This window comes from Monodelphis domestica, chromosome 1 (genome assembly GCF_027887165.1).
Source record: "Monodelphis domestica isolate mMonDom1 chromosome 1, mMonDom1.pri, whole genome shotgun sequence".
NCBI lineage: Eukaryota > Metazoa > Chordata > Mammalia > Didelphimorphia > Didelphidae > Monodelphis > Monodelphis domestica.
Window position 1 is genome coordinate 21841007 of NC_077227.1, and position 13779 is coordinate 21854785.

Consider the following 13779-nt stretch of genomic DNA (forward strand, 5'->3'; position numbering starts at 1 on the left):
GAATACAATTATACTTTGTAACTTTGCAACATTTCAGTGTTCATTTTCTTGTTCTTTCCATTTGAATTGTCATAGTAGCTGCGTACATTGCAATTGGAGGATGTCCAGAGAATGCTATAATTAGGGAATTCACAGGGACCTTAGTGGCCATCTAGCCCAGTTCATATCAGAAATGAGGACCTACTACAGCACATCAAACCAATGTTCATCCCGCTTCTCTTTAAAGACCTCAACTCAGAGAGACCTGCCACTTTCCAAGGTCACCCATTCCACTTTGGGAGAGCTCTCATCATGAGCAAGTCTCAACAGCCTTTGAGCACTTAAAAAAAAAAACAACAACCTCTTTTTATTTTGGCTCCTTGAGATCTAACAGAACAGCTGCTAATCCCTCTCCCTATGACATCACTCAAACCATCTAAAGATAGCCTGATACCATTCCCCAATCGGAGTCTTTTCTTCTCTAGGTCTTCCAATGGAAGCTCATGTAGCATGATGCTGTCCACTAGCTGTAGGGAACTTGGGAACACGGACCAGTTTGCATATGTTCTTCCAAGTCACGAAGCCCAGACTAACCGTAGCCCTTATGGTGTGGTCCAACCAAGGCAGAGCATGGAGAGCTTCTTCTTTTACTCATTTGCTTGTGGCGAAAATGAAATGAAATCGTCCACGTGAATGTGTTTTCACATCCACATCAAACAGAAGACTATAAGGCATCGTATTTATTACTAAAACATTACTTGTTACCACAGTTGTGTTTCGGAGATGATCGGGGATCTTATCAATCTTTCAGAGCTCCTTGAGATCAAGGACCCTAGTTTTGATTTTCCTGGGATCCCCAGTGCTGGGCACATAGTAGGCATTTAACAAGTGCGTGGTGACTGTGAAGATATATTTCTGGAGTGTATAAGATAAATACTTATAAGAAGAGTCATAAATATAGACCAAACTAGTCCCTTCCAGTTTTAAATCACATGATCTGGTGATATTTTGACTTTCTCACGTCAGAAGCATGTGCAATTGGTAAATGTAATATTTTACATACATTTTGGCACATTTGAAAATGTCACTGGAAACTATTCATAGCTAAAAGATCATAATTCTTATTTGATTCAATTTATCATTGAGGTGTTTTGGTGTTTTTTATACAGTCAAGCATAGACTAAAAGATGTGTGAAATCCTATGGAAGCAAGAAGTGGTATATGTGCACGTGTGTAGATGTGTGTTGTCTGTGTATGTTTCCTTGAAAGAATTTCATCCAAAGAGTTTCTAGAAAAAAAACGCAGAACTGACTAACTAAAGTTTCTCTAATGTTTGACACAATTAGAGTCTTCAGTTGATGATGGAGATGACCAGATATTTGCCTATAGTTACAGAAACAAAACAATAAAAATTTACAAAGACTCTAAAGGGCAAAGAAAAGATCTGAGCCATCAGTAATATTGGCCTTTCAGGGGGCAGCTAGATGGATCAGTGGATTCAGAGCCAGGCCTAGAGATGAGAAGTCCCGGATTCAAATCTGGATTCACTTATTTCCTAGATGTGTGACCCTGAGCAAGTCACTTGACCCCTGTTGCCAGCCCTTACCATTCTTCTGCCTTGGAACCAATACTCAATATTAAGTCTAAGAAAGAAGATAAGGGTTTAAAATAAAAATATTACCCTTTGAAAAATAATAGTCCTTGGGAGCTGTGTCTCTGGAAATTAAGAAAAACTTTTTTGTGAGAAAATGATTTTTAAACTTTATCTCCCATCATTTTCTTTTTGAAAAATTTAAATTTATCCTGAATTTCAATAAATATCTCATCAAATGAACATTCATTCATTTATAGTAGAACAGAAAAATAGGATTGTCTATGAAATTATTCATCTCAAATACAGAATAAATTCAGCATCTAACTTTCAAAGCTGTCCTGATCATCTGGGTTCCCTCTTCTGGCCTGCATTCTTTTCTAGACATTAAAAAAAATACTTGAATGACCCTCTTTTCATTCTTTTTTTTTTTTTGCTTATTTCTCTTCCTCCTTCCATAATTTTAAAAATTAATAGAGGCATACTTTGAAGACATGAGATATTATCATATTTTTACCCCAAAGGAGGAAAATCTTATATAAATTCTCATTTTGTAGAATTTTCATAAATTGCACAGAAAGAGAAAAAAGAACTACAAGATCAGACCTGGTAATGTTGGCTTGACAGCTAATTACTACCAGTGATCACGTCCAGGGAAAATGAGGCACTTCTAACAAGGTATCTTTAAAAGCATTTCATACATAGATGCCTGGAATCAGTCTGGATTTGTTGGTGGGTTTTATCACCATGCTAAGACAGCCAAGACCACAGAGTCTTACAGGGGATCTCATTAAATTTTTATAGGAGAAAAACAAAATTAAATATGTGTTCTGTTGCCTGAGTTCACCTGGCATTCCACTTTGTATAGAAGTCACTAGGTAGTCCAGTGGATAGAGCCCTAGGTCTATAGTGGGGAAGACCTGAATTCAAGTTTCATCTTACGACACTCACTAGCTGTGTCTCTGAGTAAGCCACTTAACCTGTTTCCCCATATGTAAAATGGGGGAATAGTAACACCTACCTCTTGGGGTTGAGGATCAAATGAGATGATTTTGATAAAGCACTTATTATAGCACTTGGCACATAGTAGGTCTTATATAAATGCTAGCTGTAATGAAAATGGCCATAATGATGATGATCATCATGATAGTGTGTACCACTATCACAGGGGATGCTATATAAATTTTAGCGATCATGATAACAATGATGGTGATGATCACAAGGGATATAGAGCAGGAGTCTGGATGCTTTGCTGAGCACCCTTCCTTGCTGGAAGCCCCACTTAGATCTGGTATTCGATAATTAAAGGAGAGGTCAGTGCCATCCTGTCAGTGCCAACTGATGTATCAGATCATCTTGGCTATTGAGCATGCGGCGTCTTACCTGGCGAGTGGGCGTCGCGCTCGATTCACGGCTTCGAGGTCAGCATAGCGCAGGTCTAGTTGGCAGCCGACTAGAATGACTGGGGTGCGAGGGCAGAAGTGCTTGATTTCTTGGTACCACATGGTTTTCACATGATTTAGGGAGTTGGGATTAGCGATCGAAAAGCAAAGAACCACAACATCAGACCTACGAGGAAACCACAAAAGAAATTCCAGTGACATTTGTTTCATGTAAATATTTTGATCACTCTGCTGGCATTTCATGGATTCTTTCCACATACCTCATGCCACATACATGATAGGTCTTTTTTTAAAGGAGAGAGAATGTAGGGATGGGGTGGTGGTGGTGGGAAGAACTCTTGGAGTCATGCAAAGACACAAGTCATGGTAAGCCTTCCACAACAGACTGCCACTAAACCCAAGGGATCTCTTCCATACTGCCCTGGAGAGCCTATAGGCATCAACAGGCTTAGCATGATGGGATATTCACAACAGAAGATGAATTAGACTTGACTGTGCCATAATATAACATGCCAAACTATTTCTGTTCACAAGAAATAGTTTCATGATACCCTTTAGACCCCTCCCCCCAATGTTCCAGAGCAATAACGCCACAAACCCCCTCCCCCATTTTCCATTAGCTTAAACATAAATATGAAATGGACTAAACCAACTGGAAAAAGCAAATGGCACAAAATGTTACTGACAATATTTGCTCTCTATGGCACCAGGAAGCAAACAGAAAGATTTACATCATTCCCCCCCCCCCCACTCCCAGCCTTGACAACAGACACATATGGAAGGAGGGTATACAGCTTTTATAAATGAAAAAAGAATAAACAAAAGTGTAGAAGAGCTGACTCTGACAAAGGAAATAATATTTGAAGTAGAACTAACCAGGAGACAGGTTGATGGGTAAGACAGGAGCAGAATGGAATTTTGTGGGCAGAGAGACTTGTATTCAAATCCTGCCTGTCATGAATTATGTGACCCTGGGCAAATGAGTTAGCCTCTCTGTGCCTCAGTTTCCCTGTAAAATGGGGATAATAATTCCTGTAGTGTCTACCTCACTGGGGTTCTGTGGACTCTGCATACAATGCACTTTTCAGATCTTAAAGCACTGTTGAAATGTCACCTATTTTTATTTTTGAGAGGGCAATGAGAGCAGGTTTCTCAACTATTTTTAGTGATAAAAAACCTTGCCAGTCAGCATGGGCATAAAAAAATTGTAAGATTTAACTGGCCAATATCCTGATATAATCCTGATATAAACAAATCAACCTCCCTCCCTCCCTTCCTTCTTTCACTCTGTCTCTGTCTTAAAATATTATATATATATAGTATATTAAAATATAAAATATATAAAAATACTTTTTCTATAGCATGCCGCCATCTTGGTAGAGGAAAAAGCATTGTTACAAAACATCTTCCTGAGAGACCATCAGAACTGCTACTAGGTATTCTGACTATGACTACACTTGCAAGTTACTCATGGAAAAGGTTACTGCTGAATGGGTTCAAGTCATGGAGACTGAAGGGATGAACAGGAAGGCTTTGGATCTTCTTTGTTAAAATGAGCTCCATGGGGCACAAATAGCAACGGGTTAAACTGGCATTTAATAGTTCATCTTTGTTTTATCCACATTTAATTTTCTAACAGATTACTGTTTCCAAGGGACGGTATGCTGGAAGGAGTAATATGCTGAACTCAGGAAGACCTGAGTTCAAATTCCACCTCAGATATTGAGTATCCCTGAACAAGTCATTTAAACTTCTTTCAACCTGTTTCCCTACTTCACAATGTTTTATGAGGATCAGATGAGAGGAAATATACAAAGCACTTTGCCAACCTTAAATCGATGTATCAATGCCAATTATTATTATTATTACTACTTAGGTAGCAAATAGAATCACATGTAGGAATCCAAATACTGTTCTTTTCAGTCACAAAAGAGGGATCCTTTCTCCAAGTCTGTGGAGACAAACACGTTTAGACACTCCCTCCCCCCAAGCCCCACCACCTTTACCCAGCTCTTTGCCCTCTCTCCCTCTTGAAATTGGTATTTTACTCCTCTGTGTAGATGCCATATCTCCCCAGCAGAATGTAAGCGCCCTGAGGGCAGGCACCATTTACATTTCTGTCTTTGCACCCTCAGCTCCTAGAATGGTGCCTGGCACAGAGTAAGATGGTTAATAAATGCTGAATTATGAAACCTATAGAGCAGGCTATAAAATGGATGAGAATATTCACCTGGGCTGGAGTACCTTCTGGGGCTCTTCGATGTTTGCCTCCAGGTTAATAGCAAAGAAAAATGGCATCAATTCAGAGCAAATGTGCAGAAAGATTCCTTTTATATGAAATTGCTCTGATTTTAATGAAATAACTTGCTTGCATGTGTTGGGATAGCCTTGAAAGGGAGGCTCAAATGTGGGTGGTCTGTGATAGTACCTTGAGAGCAGACAGAAGCTTCTCTCAGAGATTCAAGGTCACTAGAAATCAGCACAGAATAGGAGCAGGGCCAAAAAGCCCAGGGGAAGGCATGTTCTTTAGGATGGGACTTATTGAAGAGTGCCTTATGATTCAGACATTTGGGAGTCAATTTTTCTTCCCAACAGCATCACTATTTCCTGGAACACAGCCCAAAGCACTCTCCGCTAATCACTCATTAGTTGCTGAGTTTTTCAATGACCCCAGGCTCTATTTATATCAGCTATCCAGGTCTCTGCTGGTGTTTCGACTAGACCGTCAAATAAAAGGGGAACATATTGTGGAAGGACTGGGGCTTCATGACAAAGCCTCTGTCTGCATCCATGCTGAAGGGGAATGATCAGGAATGTGCCTGGCTCTGCTGTGTGGCCCTCTCTAATTGGCACCCCCAGGAGCCCAGTTAAGACACATCAACGGCACCCATAAAAGAAAACATTCTCATGGCGGTGGCGTATTTCTCCTTCCCGAGTTGAAACCGAGGCTTCGACGTTGTGATCGAACATGATGCTGGTGCATACGAGAACTAGAAATCAGTGATGGACCAGTTACCAAGGCAACCCCGGCAACATTTGTGTCACTGAACACACACTCAGTCCTCTCCAGATGACCAGCAGAGACAAGACCTTGGGAGTGGAGGAGAGAATGCAGTCTATGTAGGATCCCAACACAATGTTGGCACACTAGACTGGGTTTTCAGGAAATGACCTTCTTTTCTTTTCTTTCTTTCTTTCTTTCTTTCTTTCTTTCTTTCTTTCTTTCTTTCTTTCTTTCTTTCTTTCTTTCTTTCTTTCTTTCTTTCTTTCTTTCTTTCTTTCTTTCTTTCTCTTTCTTTCTTTCTTTCTTTCTTTCTTTCTTTCTTTCTTTCTTTCTTTCTTTCTTTCTTTCTTTCTTTCTTTCTTTCTTTCTTTCTTTTCTTTTCTTTTCTTTTCTCTCTCTCTCTCTCTCTCTCTCTCTCTCTCTCTCTCTCTCTCTCTCTCTCTCTCTCTCTCTCTCTCTCTCTCTCCCCCTTTTTAATTTCTATTGCACAAAAATGTAATTATAAGAAATGTTTTCAGGAAGGTGGTTCAATGGTAAGCACCTGGAGAATTTCCCTCTGGAGGACATGGTGGCCAAAGGTTCATCTTGAATAGCCCAGCTTCCTCAAAAGCCAAATGGCTTATTGTTTCAAAGATCTATCAATGTGTTCTGAAAGTGTCAATTTCCTCACTTTAAACTGTGGTGCTTAGTGGATGGGTCCACTTATCAAGACCCCTAGCTTGACCCTTTTCTCCCCTTGCACTCCCCCATTTCTGATTTACAGACTATGATAAGGGCCCTAAAAAAGGTGATGTAGTCATTATCCAAAATCCTGTTTTCTGGCATAAAAGGACATGAGGATATTGATACAAGAACAGGCCAACAGAGAACTGGCACAATGGCAAAATCACCTCTGTCTTCCCATCTCTCTATAAATCCCCATCCTCATTCTGTTGGCACAAACGCTGATCTATACAAGCAAGGAGCTATTTTGGGAACTCCAGTCTGGATTCCAAGACAGTTTTTCTATCTCTAGTCCAAGAAAGCACAGGACCTGCAGCTAAGAATATCTCTAGGCAGAACTCCAAGGAACGGGTGATATTCAATAACTTTTAATGAAAACACACATTCCGTGCAGAGATTGCTCAGTGTCTGACACCAGGCTGTCTTTAGAAATACCAGTCCTGGGAATGAGGAAAGGGCATTGGATAGGATTCTCTCTTCTTCTTGCAGCTCGGGAAGGTAGATATGGTGTTGGGCTCATTTTGACTACCTGAGTGCTTTGTAAAGGGCAGGTTGCTATACATTTCTGAGCCTCGGTTTCTTTATGTGTAAAATGAGAATTATAAGAGAGCCCCACCTCACAGAGTTCTTGTGAGATCAAAGGAGACAATGTATGTAAAGAACTCTGTAAAATCGAATGACAATTATTATTTTAATAAATTGCCATTTATTAACATCCTAGCTTGAATGCATTTTTAATTTTGAGTCTATTTAAAAACCACTTGCAGGCAAGGCAAGAGGTGGGGTGAATGGGGGTAGATGAGAAAAACCGCTCAAATATAAGGCAGAGAAGCTAACCTAGAAATATTACAAGCACGCCAGGGCCATTCTTGGTTGGGAAAAAGACTCCTTCAGGCTTTCAAGGGTTTCCTGTCTATCACAGTTTTGTTTAGATGGACAGCGAAAGTTAGGAAGGGAGAGACAAAATTCTGTTTGAGACAATAATATGTACTTTGCTATTTAGTTGTTTCAGTTATGTATAACTCTTTTTGTGACCCCATTTGGGGTTTTCTTGGCAGAGATAATGGAGTCTTTGTCATTTCCTTTTACAGCTCATTTTTCATATGAGGAAACTGAGGCAAATGGGGTTAAATGACTATGATCACATAGTTGGTAGGTATCTGAGGCTGAGAATTGGGAACTTCTTGACTGTGCGAACTATTTTCAAAAATGCACTTTAGTCCTATCCAATCTAATAAACATTGATTAAATGCCTACTGTGTGTCAGGTACTGTGGGCATGAACCTCATCTAAACAAGACATTGTCTCTCTTAATTGGGCTTTTTCAATGGATATGTATCCTCCATGCCTCCAATTCCAACCTCTTTGCCTTGGGTTTCTCCTCTTACACTTCATTTAAGTCCCAGGTAAAATTCCACCTTCTAGAAGAAGGCTCTCCCATTCCCTTTTAGTACTAGTGCCTTCCCTCTATGGGTAATCTTCAATTAATCCTGTCTGATCTTGCTTGCAAGTTGTCTCCCTTCTTAAACCATGAGCTCCTTGAGAAAGCAGGCACTGTTGTGTATTTTTTAACCTTTTTAATCTCAGCACTTAACATAGTGCCTGGCACATGGAAGGTGCTTAATAAATGCTTTATGCTCGACAAAAACACACCTTACAACATCCTGAACAAATGCTCATCCTTTTAACATTGCTTTTTTTTTCTAGCAATAAAATTTTATCCAGTGGAATAACATGATTATTTTCCAATGCAGAGAGGGAGATGTTCTAATAAAAGGCTCAAGGCAGGGCATTTTCTCATTCGAGGAACCTCTGAGACTGAGGTTTAGATTAGTTAATTCAGAAGCAATTCTAACCTTACTAAAGAATGAAAAGGAAAAAAGAGGGATGTTTCTTTCACTGTTGAGTCAGTGGGAATGGGAGCTCGACATAATTTTAAAAGATTTAAAAAAAAATTCTATCTTCTGTCTTAGAATCAAATGTAAATTTCTAAAGAAAAAGAGCAAAAAGGGCGAGGCAATAGTGGGTAAGTGACTTACCCAAGGTAACACAGTTAGAAAATATCTGAAGTCAAATTTGAACCCAGGACTTTCAGACCCAGGCCTGGTGTTCCATTTACTGGGCTACCTAGCTGCTCCTAAAAGACAGACATTATTAAAGAAATTTCCTTCATTTGAATTAATGCTTCTTTATAGGTGAACTCCCACCCCACACCCTTGAACCCTAAGCATTCCTTTATCTTTAACAAGTTTGCACAATAAACACCAGGCCACAGAATTCATATGGGAAAGGCTGGCACAGAAATGTGGCTAACATGAAGCCTTTAAAGGTTCACAGGGAAAGCTGGGACCAAATCTGGTTGGAGGTTGGGGGGGGGGGGAGTGACAAAAGCTTCATCTTACCCACGTTTCTTGGCCCGAGCTAGACTTGAGCAGCAAATGCCACAAACCCACAAAAAAAAAAATGTCTTTAGAATGTCTCCAGCCAAATTTAGCAACCTGGGTTGGGGAAGAGTTCATAGCAGCATCCAAGTGAAAAGATGTTTCTCTCGTCTAAAACATCATATCTGTCCTTTGAAGAAATGCTTGGAAAAATGAGTTGGAAAATCACCCGCCAAGAGCCAAATTAAGTGCTGCGATGAAATTTCCTCAGTTTTCCTTTGCTTCAAGACTGTTCTTCATCCTGGCTGCCCATTTCTTTTCTCTTTACTGTAATGGAAGTCTCAGTTTCCTCATCTAAAAAAGGAAGTGTCTAGACTGGGTAGCTCCTTCTGGGTCTTTCTCATTCTAAAATCCTATGACTTCATCCTGCAATTAGGCCAACTGATTGCCTGGGTGACCCCTGGAAAGCTACTTAAATTGTGTGGGTCTCAGTTTCTTCATCTGCCAAACGAGGGAGCTGAATTAGATGGCCCTTAAGTTCCCTTCCAGTTCTAATGACCGCCATGAGTGAACAATGAACTTGGAGATACCAGAAGAGGTAGAGAGCTGCAAGAGGATGGACAGAGAATGAGCCGGTCCAATGGGAGGTCAATGGGGGTTGATTTAACCCAAGAGGGCAAGCCCTACACCTTTCTGCAGCCCTCCCTAAAGGAGCGTTTTTGCTTCAAGGCCAGAACAGCCCATCTCAGCTCTCTGGGGTTGGATGGCCATACCAAGAACTGATTGGGAATATTCCTATCTGAAATGGGATTACCATCAAATACAACGGCTCCCTGTTCAGAAACTTGCCCTTTCTGTATTAACTCATCTTTACTGCCTCAGATCTTCTGCACAGCAGACAGCACCCCATCCACTTTTCACCATAGTGAGCAACAGTGTCATGGCTGCCTTGTCTAAGAATAATGGATGGAGACCTCTTTTCAGTGGTCCATTCCAAGAAAGTCTAGAGTCCATAACTGAGTCTGTCCTTCTGCTTGGGGAAAGTCGCTGGGGTGGCTTCCTCCCCTGTCCCAGCATTGACCATGGTATTCTTTGTACAACAAGGTTCACAAAAAACCCTTCCTAGCTTTGCCACCCTTCCATGCACCCTATCGGATAGCGCGAGACCAAATGAACAAATCCACACAGCACAGAACAGCACGGAGCAAGGCACAGGAGGGAGGGATATGTTACACAGGAGCTTAGTTCGGGTGGTGGTTGTTTTTTAGTAGGGAGCAGCCAGTGTTGGATGAGATGGGAAGGAATTTTGTCAGTGAGGGCAAGCAAAACAAGGTGACCTGCAGATGGATGGCTGGGTCAGTCCACACTCATGACGGATGAAAAGCCCTGTTGGGGACAGCCTGGCAGGGGGCACTGCGGGGGATCTGAGTAAGGCAGGGTAAGACCATGCAGCGCCCTGGTTGTGGGCAGGAGAAATCATGTCCATACTTTACCAAGAGCAGGGAGGCTTCTTAAGTACAGATGTTAAGTGGGGGAAACTGTCAAAACACCCTGAAATACATCCAGATTGGGGAGCAATTAGCATGCAGAACTTTCTATTTTCCCCAAGGATCCTAACTGCATGTTTAGTAGGAAGCAACATTTGAAAATGCAGATTAATCCATCATCTTTCCCCCCAAAACACAGGATGGTCCACTCTTAAAAGGAAAGTAAGGCCATTCCTCAATTTCACCCCAATGATAGCTAACTCTACCTGGAAAATATCAGTCTTTCGCAGGGATTCTTAACCTCAGTGGTCTGTGAACACTGAAAGAAGGGTTCTGAGAACTTTTTCATTGTAAATGGTTTTATTATTCTGGGCTAGGGTCCACAGGTTTCTGACAAAAGGGTTCATGACACAGAGAAGGTTAAGAATCCCTGCTCTTGAGATTTTCCCAGTGTGAAACAATGTTTTTAGCATAATGGCCCAAGTCATGGGAGTATTGGCCTGACCAGAGAGGGCCAATGGGAAAATCCCAAAGAAGATCAGCCACGATTCATTTTATGGGCCAATGCTCAAAGGGAGGGAATACGTGGCCTTCTTCAAGAATGTTTCTGCAACTCTCCTTGATATATGTCAGTGTGATGCTCTTGAATAGGAAGAGCAAAACATTATGTCCTCCGAACACAACCATGGGCAGCCTACTCAATCTTATCCAACTGGGAGTCCAAGAATCAGAGAACTTCAACATTCAGAAGGGACTTTAGCCACCATCCAGTCCAACCCAAACCTGCAAAAGACTCTCCATTGCAGCCCACCTGATGAATGGTCATCCAGTTTTGCTTGAAGACTTCCTTTTAATAAGTAGGTACCCACTGGCTCCCAAGACTGCCCATTCTGCCACCGGGCAGCTCTATTTGTCAGAACTCTTCCCACTGTTCAACCTAAATTGGTCCCTACAATTTCTATTCACCCTTTTTTGTTCTAGCCTCCTTTTTGGTGAAGTCTTTCCTCCTCGATCATATAGACTACTTTTTAGTTATAACATGAAAGCAGGACCTCTATGGAAATGGAAATCAAGGACACTAATGGAGAAGCAACACTATAGAAAGGCCAATTTTAGAAAACAAATTTCCTTTCTCTCCTCACTTCCTTCTTCCCTGGATACCTCCTGATTTGCCCCCAAGAGATCTGATCTATGCAGTGGCAATGCCATTTGAAGTCAGGAACAGTAACTTTTGGCAGGGGGAAGGCCAAAACTGTATTGGAGACTTAGTGGGAATAAAGGCTTTGAGGTGCTTAACCCACAACACTGGGCACATGACTTAACGTCCCAAAGGAAGGACAGGAAGAAATTTCACCTGAGAGTCTGGTCAGTCCCCCTTACCTCTGGAGGACAGTTAAGTCATTTGCTCATTATTACTCAACATTGACAGGAACATCATCGACCTGACAGGTATCAAATGCTACAATGTCAGACAGAAGAATAACAAAAATAAATGCTTAAATGAGGTAAAACAGCGTGGATTCATCAACCTGGAGCCTGCTTAGCCCAAGACTAGAGGAAATTAGTTAGGGATAGGGATTAGTCTGTTTTACTTTCTCACCCCTTCTCCCCTTCTCTCTCTCCATCTCTCTCTCCCTCCCTCCCTCCCTTCCTTCCTTCCTCTTTCTGGGGTGGGAGAGGGAAGGTAGACGTATGATTTTGGTGGTGTGGAAAGTCCCTTCACTGACGCAGATTGGCTACAACTCTAAGTTATAGTTTTAGAGAGCTGCCCTGGGTGCTGAACTGGTTAAGTGACATCCATTTATACACTCTATCAGAGGCAGGCCTTGAACCTGGGACTGCCTTTCTCCAAGGGCTTCTCCAGAATGTCAATAAAGACAGAACCCCTTCCCCCCTTTCCCTCCTGGATTAGGATGGGATCTCTCCAGATTCCATCCATGAAGTGACACAGGAGAAGGGATGGAGGGTGAGCATTTTTGCAAGCTGACAATGTCTTGGAAATGGTCTTCAAGGGTGGATTAACTCACTTGATCCAATGTTTCCGTGACACCAGAATGCTACTGGGTTAATTATTTTTCTGGAACTGAATGGTCCCAAGATGCCAAGGCAGCATACAGAAGAATGTCACAGACTCCTGGAAAGAGTAACTCAGGGCCACAACAGTATTAGGACTCGGAGGGGTAGAGTCTGATGTTAGGGACAGAGCGTTGAGACCTTGTTTTAAATTCTGCCTAGTTGTATGATCCCTGGCAAATCATTTAATATCTGTAAGCCTCGGTTTATTTATCTATAAATGGGGACAACACCCATTTTTTGGAGTCAATTGAGAAGCAGGGAATTCTAGCAGATCAAGAAGGCTTAGGTTCAAATTCAGCACCTTTTCAAGAACCAATCATATTCTTCTGTATACTAAACCTCAACATCTTGGGACTAGTCATTCCTAGAAAAAGAATGAACCCAATGCTATTCCAGTATTCTAGCCAAATTATTCACATTTACGTAGGTAACTCTCCAAGGTACTACACCTTAGAGTCGACATGCTATACTGATGGGAGTTTCCATACCAGGGTCCCCTGATTTTGAGCCCCACCCAGACACAGACCTGAGTTTTAAACCCAAAGACTGTCAGCTTTAATAAGAAAGAATCTGAATGGAAATAATGAAGATAAAAATGATGTTTTGTTTGATCTCAGGGGAAGCTCCTGCTGTTGTTTCTTTCTTTTTTTTTAACCTGGTGGGCAGCTGATTGATTGCTTTTGTAGTGAATTCTGGATAACATCTCCCCATCCTGGTTCCCCACATCCCACCTTTCGCTCTTAGCCCCTTGGCTTCTTGATGTTGGCAAAGGGGAGGCCTTAAGAGGTTTGGCATCACTTAGAAATGCTTCCCTTTTGCCTCTAGGCTGGAGAGCAGCCCGGTGGTGTAGTGGGTTGGCCACTTTTAGAGTCACAAAAAGACCAAAATTCAAATCTGGTGGGAGCCACTTACTGGTTGTGCAGCCCTGGATGAGCAAACCACTTAACCTCTGTCTGCTTCAGTTTCCTTCTCTGTAAAAGAGTGATAAGACTAGCACCTACCTCCAAGGGTTTCTCTGAAGATAAGATAAAAGGTTTGGAAATCACTTTGCAAACCTTCCAGCATTATATGAGTGACAGTTATCACTGTTATCATTGCAAAGTCCTCATTTGTTTAAGTGCATTTCAAATCATCT

At 41.6% G+C, this 13779-nt stretch overlaps 1 protein-coding gene across 3 annotated transcripts in view; it reads right to left on the minus strand.

The window, feature by feature from the left end:
• RHOBTB1 (Rho related BTB domain containing 1) overlaps positions 1-13779 on the minus strand; it is a 97748-nt gene that overhangs the window by 20084 nt on the left and 63885 nt on the right. For all 3 annotated transcript variants that reach the window (XM_056795897.1, XM_056795904.1, XM_056795892.1), the window contains exon 4: positions 2954-3139. In XM_056795897.1, the coding sequence (XP_056651875.1) occupies positions 2954-3139 (186 nt within the window). The remainder of the gene's footprint in view (positions 1-2953; positions 3140-13779) is intronic.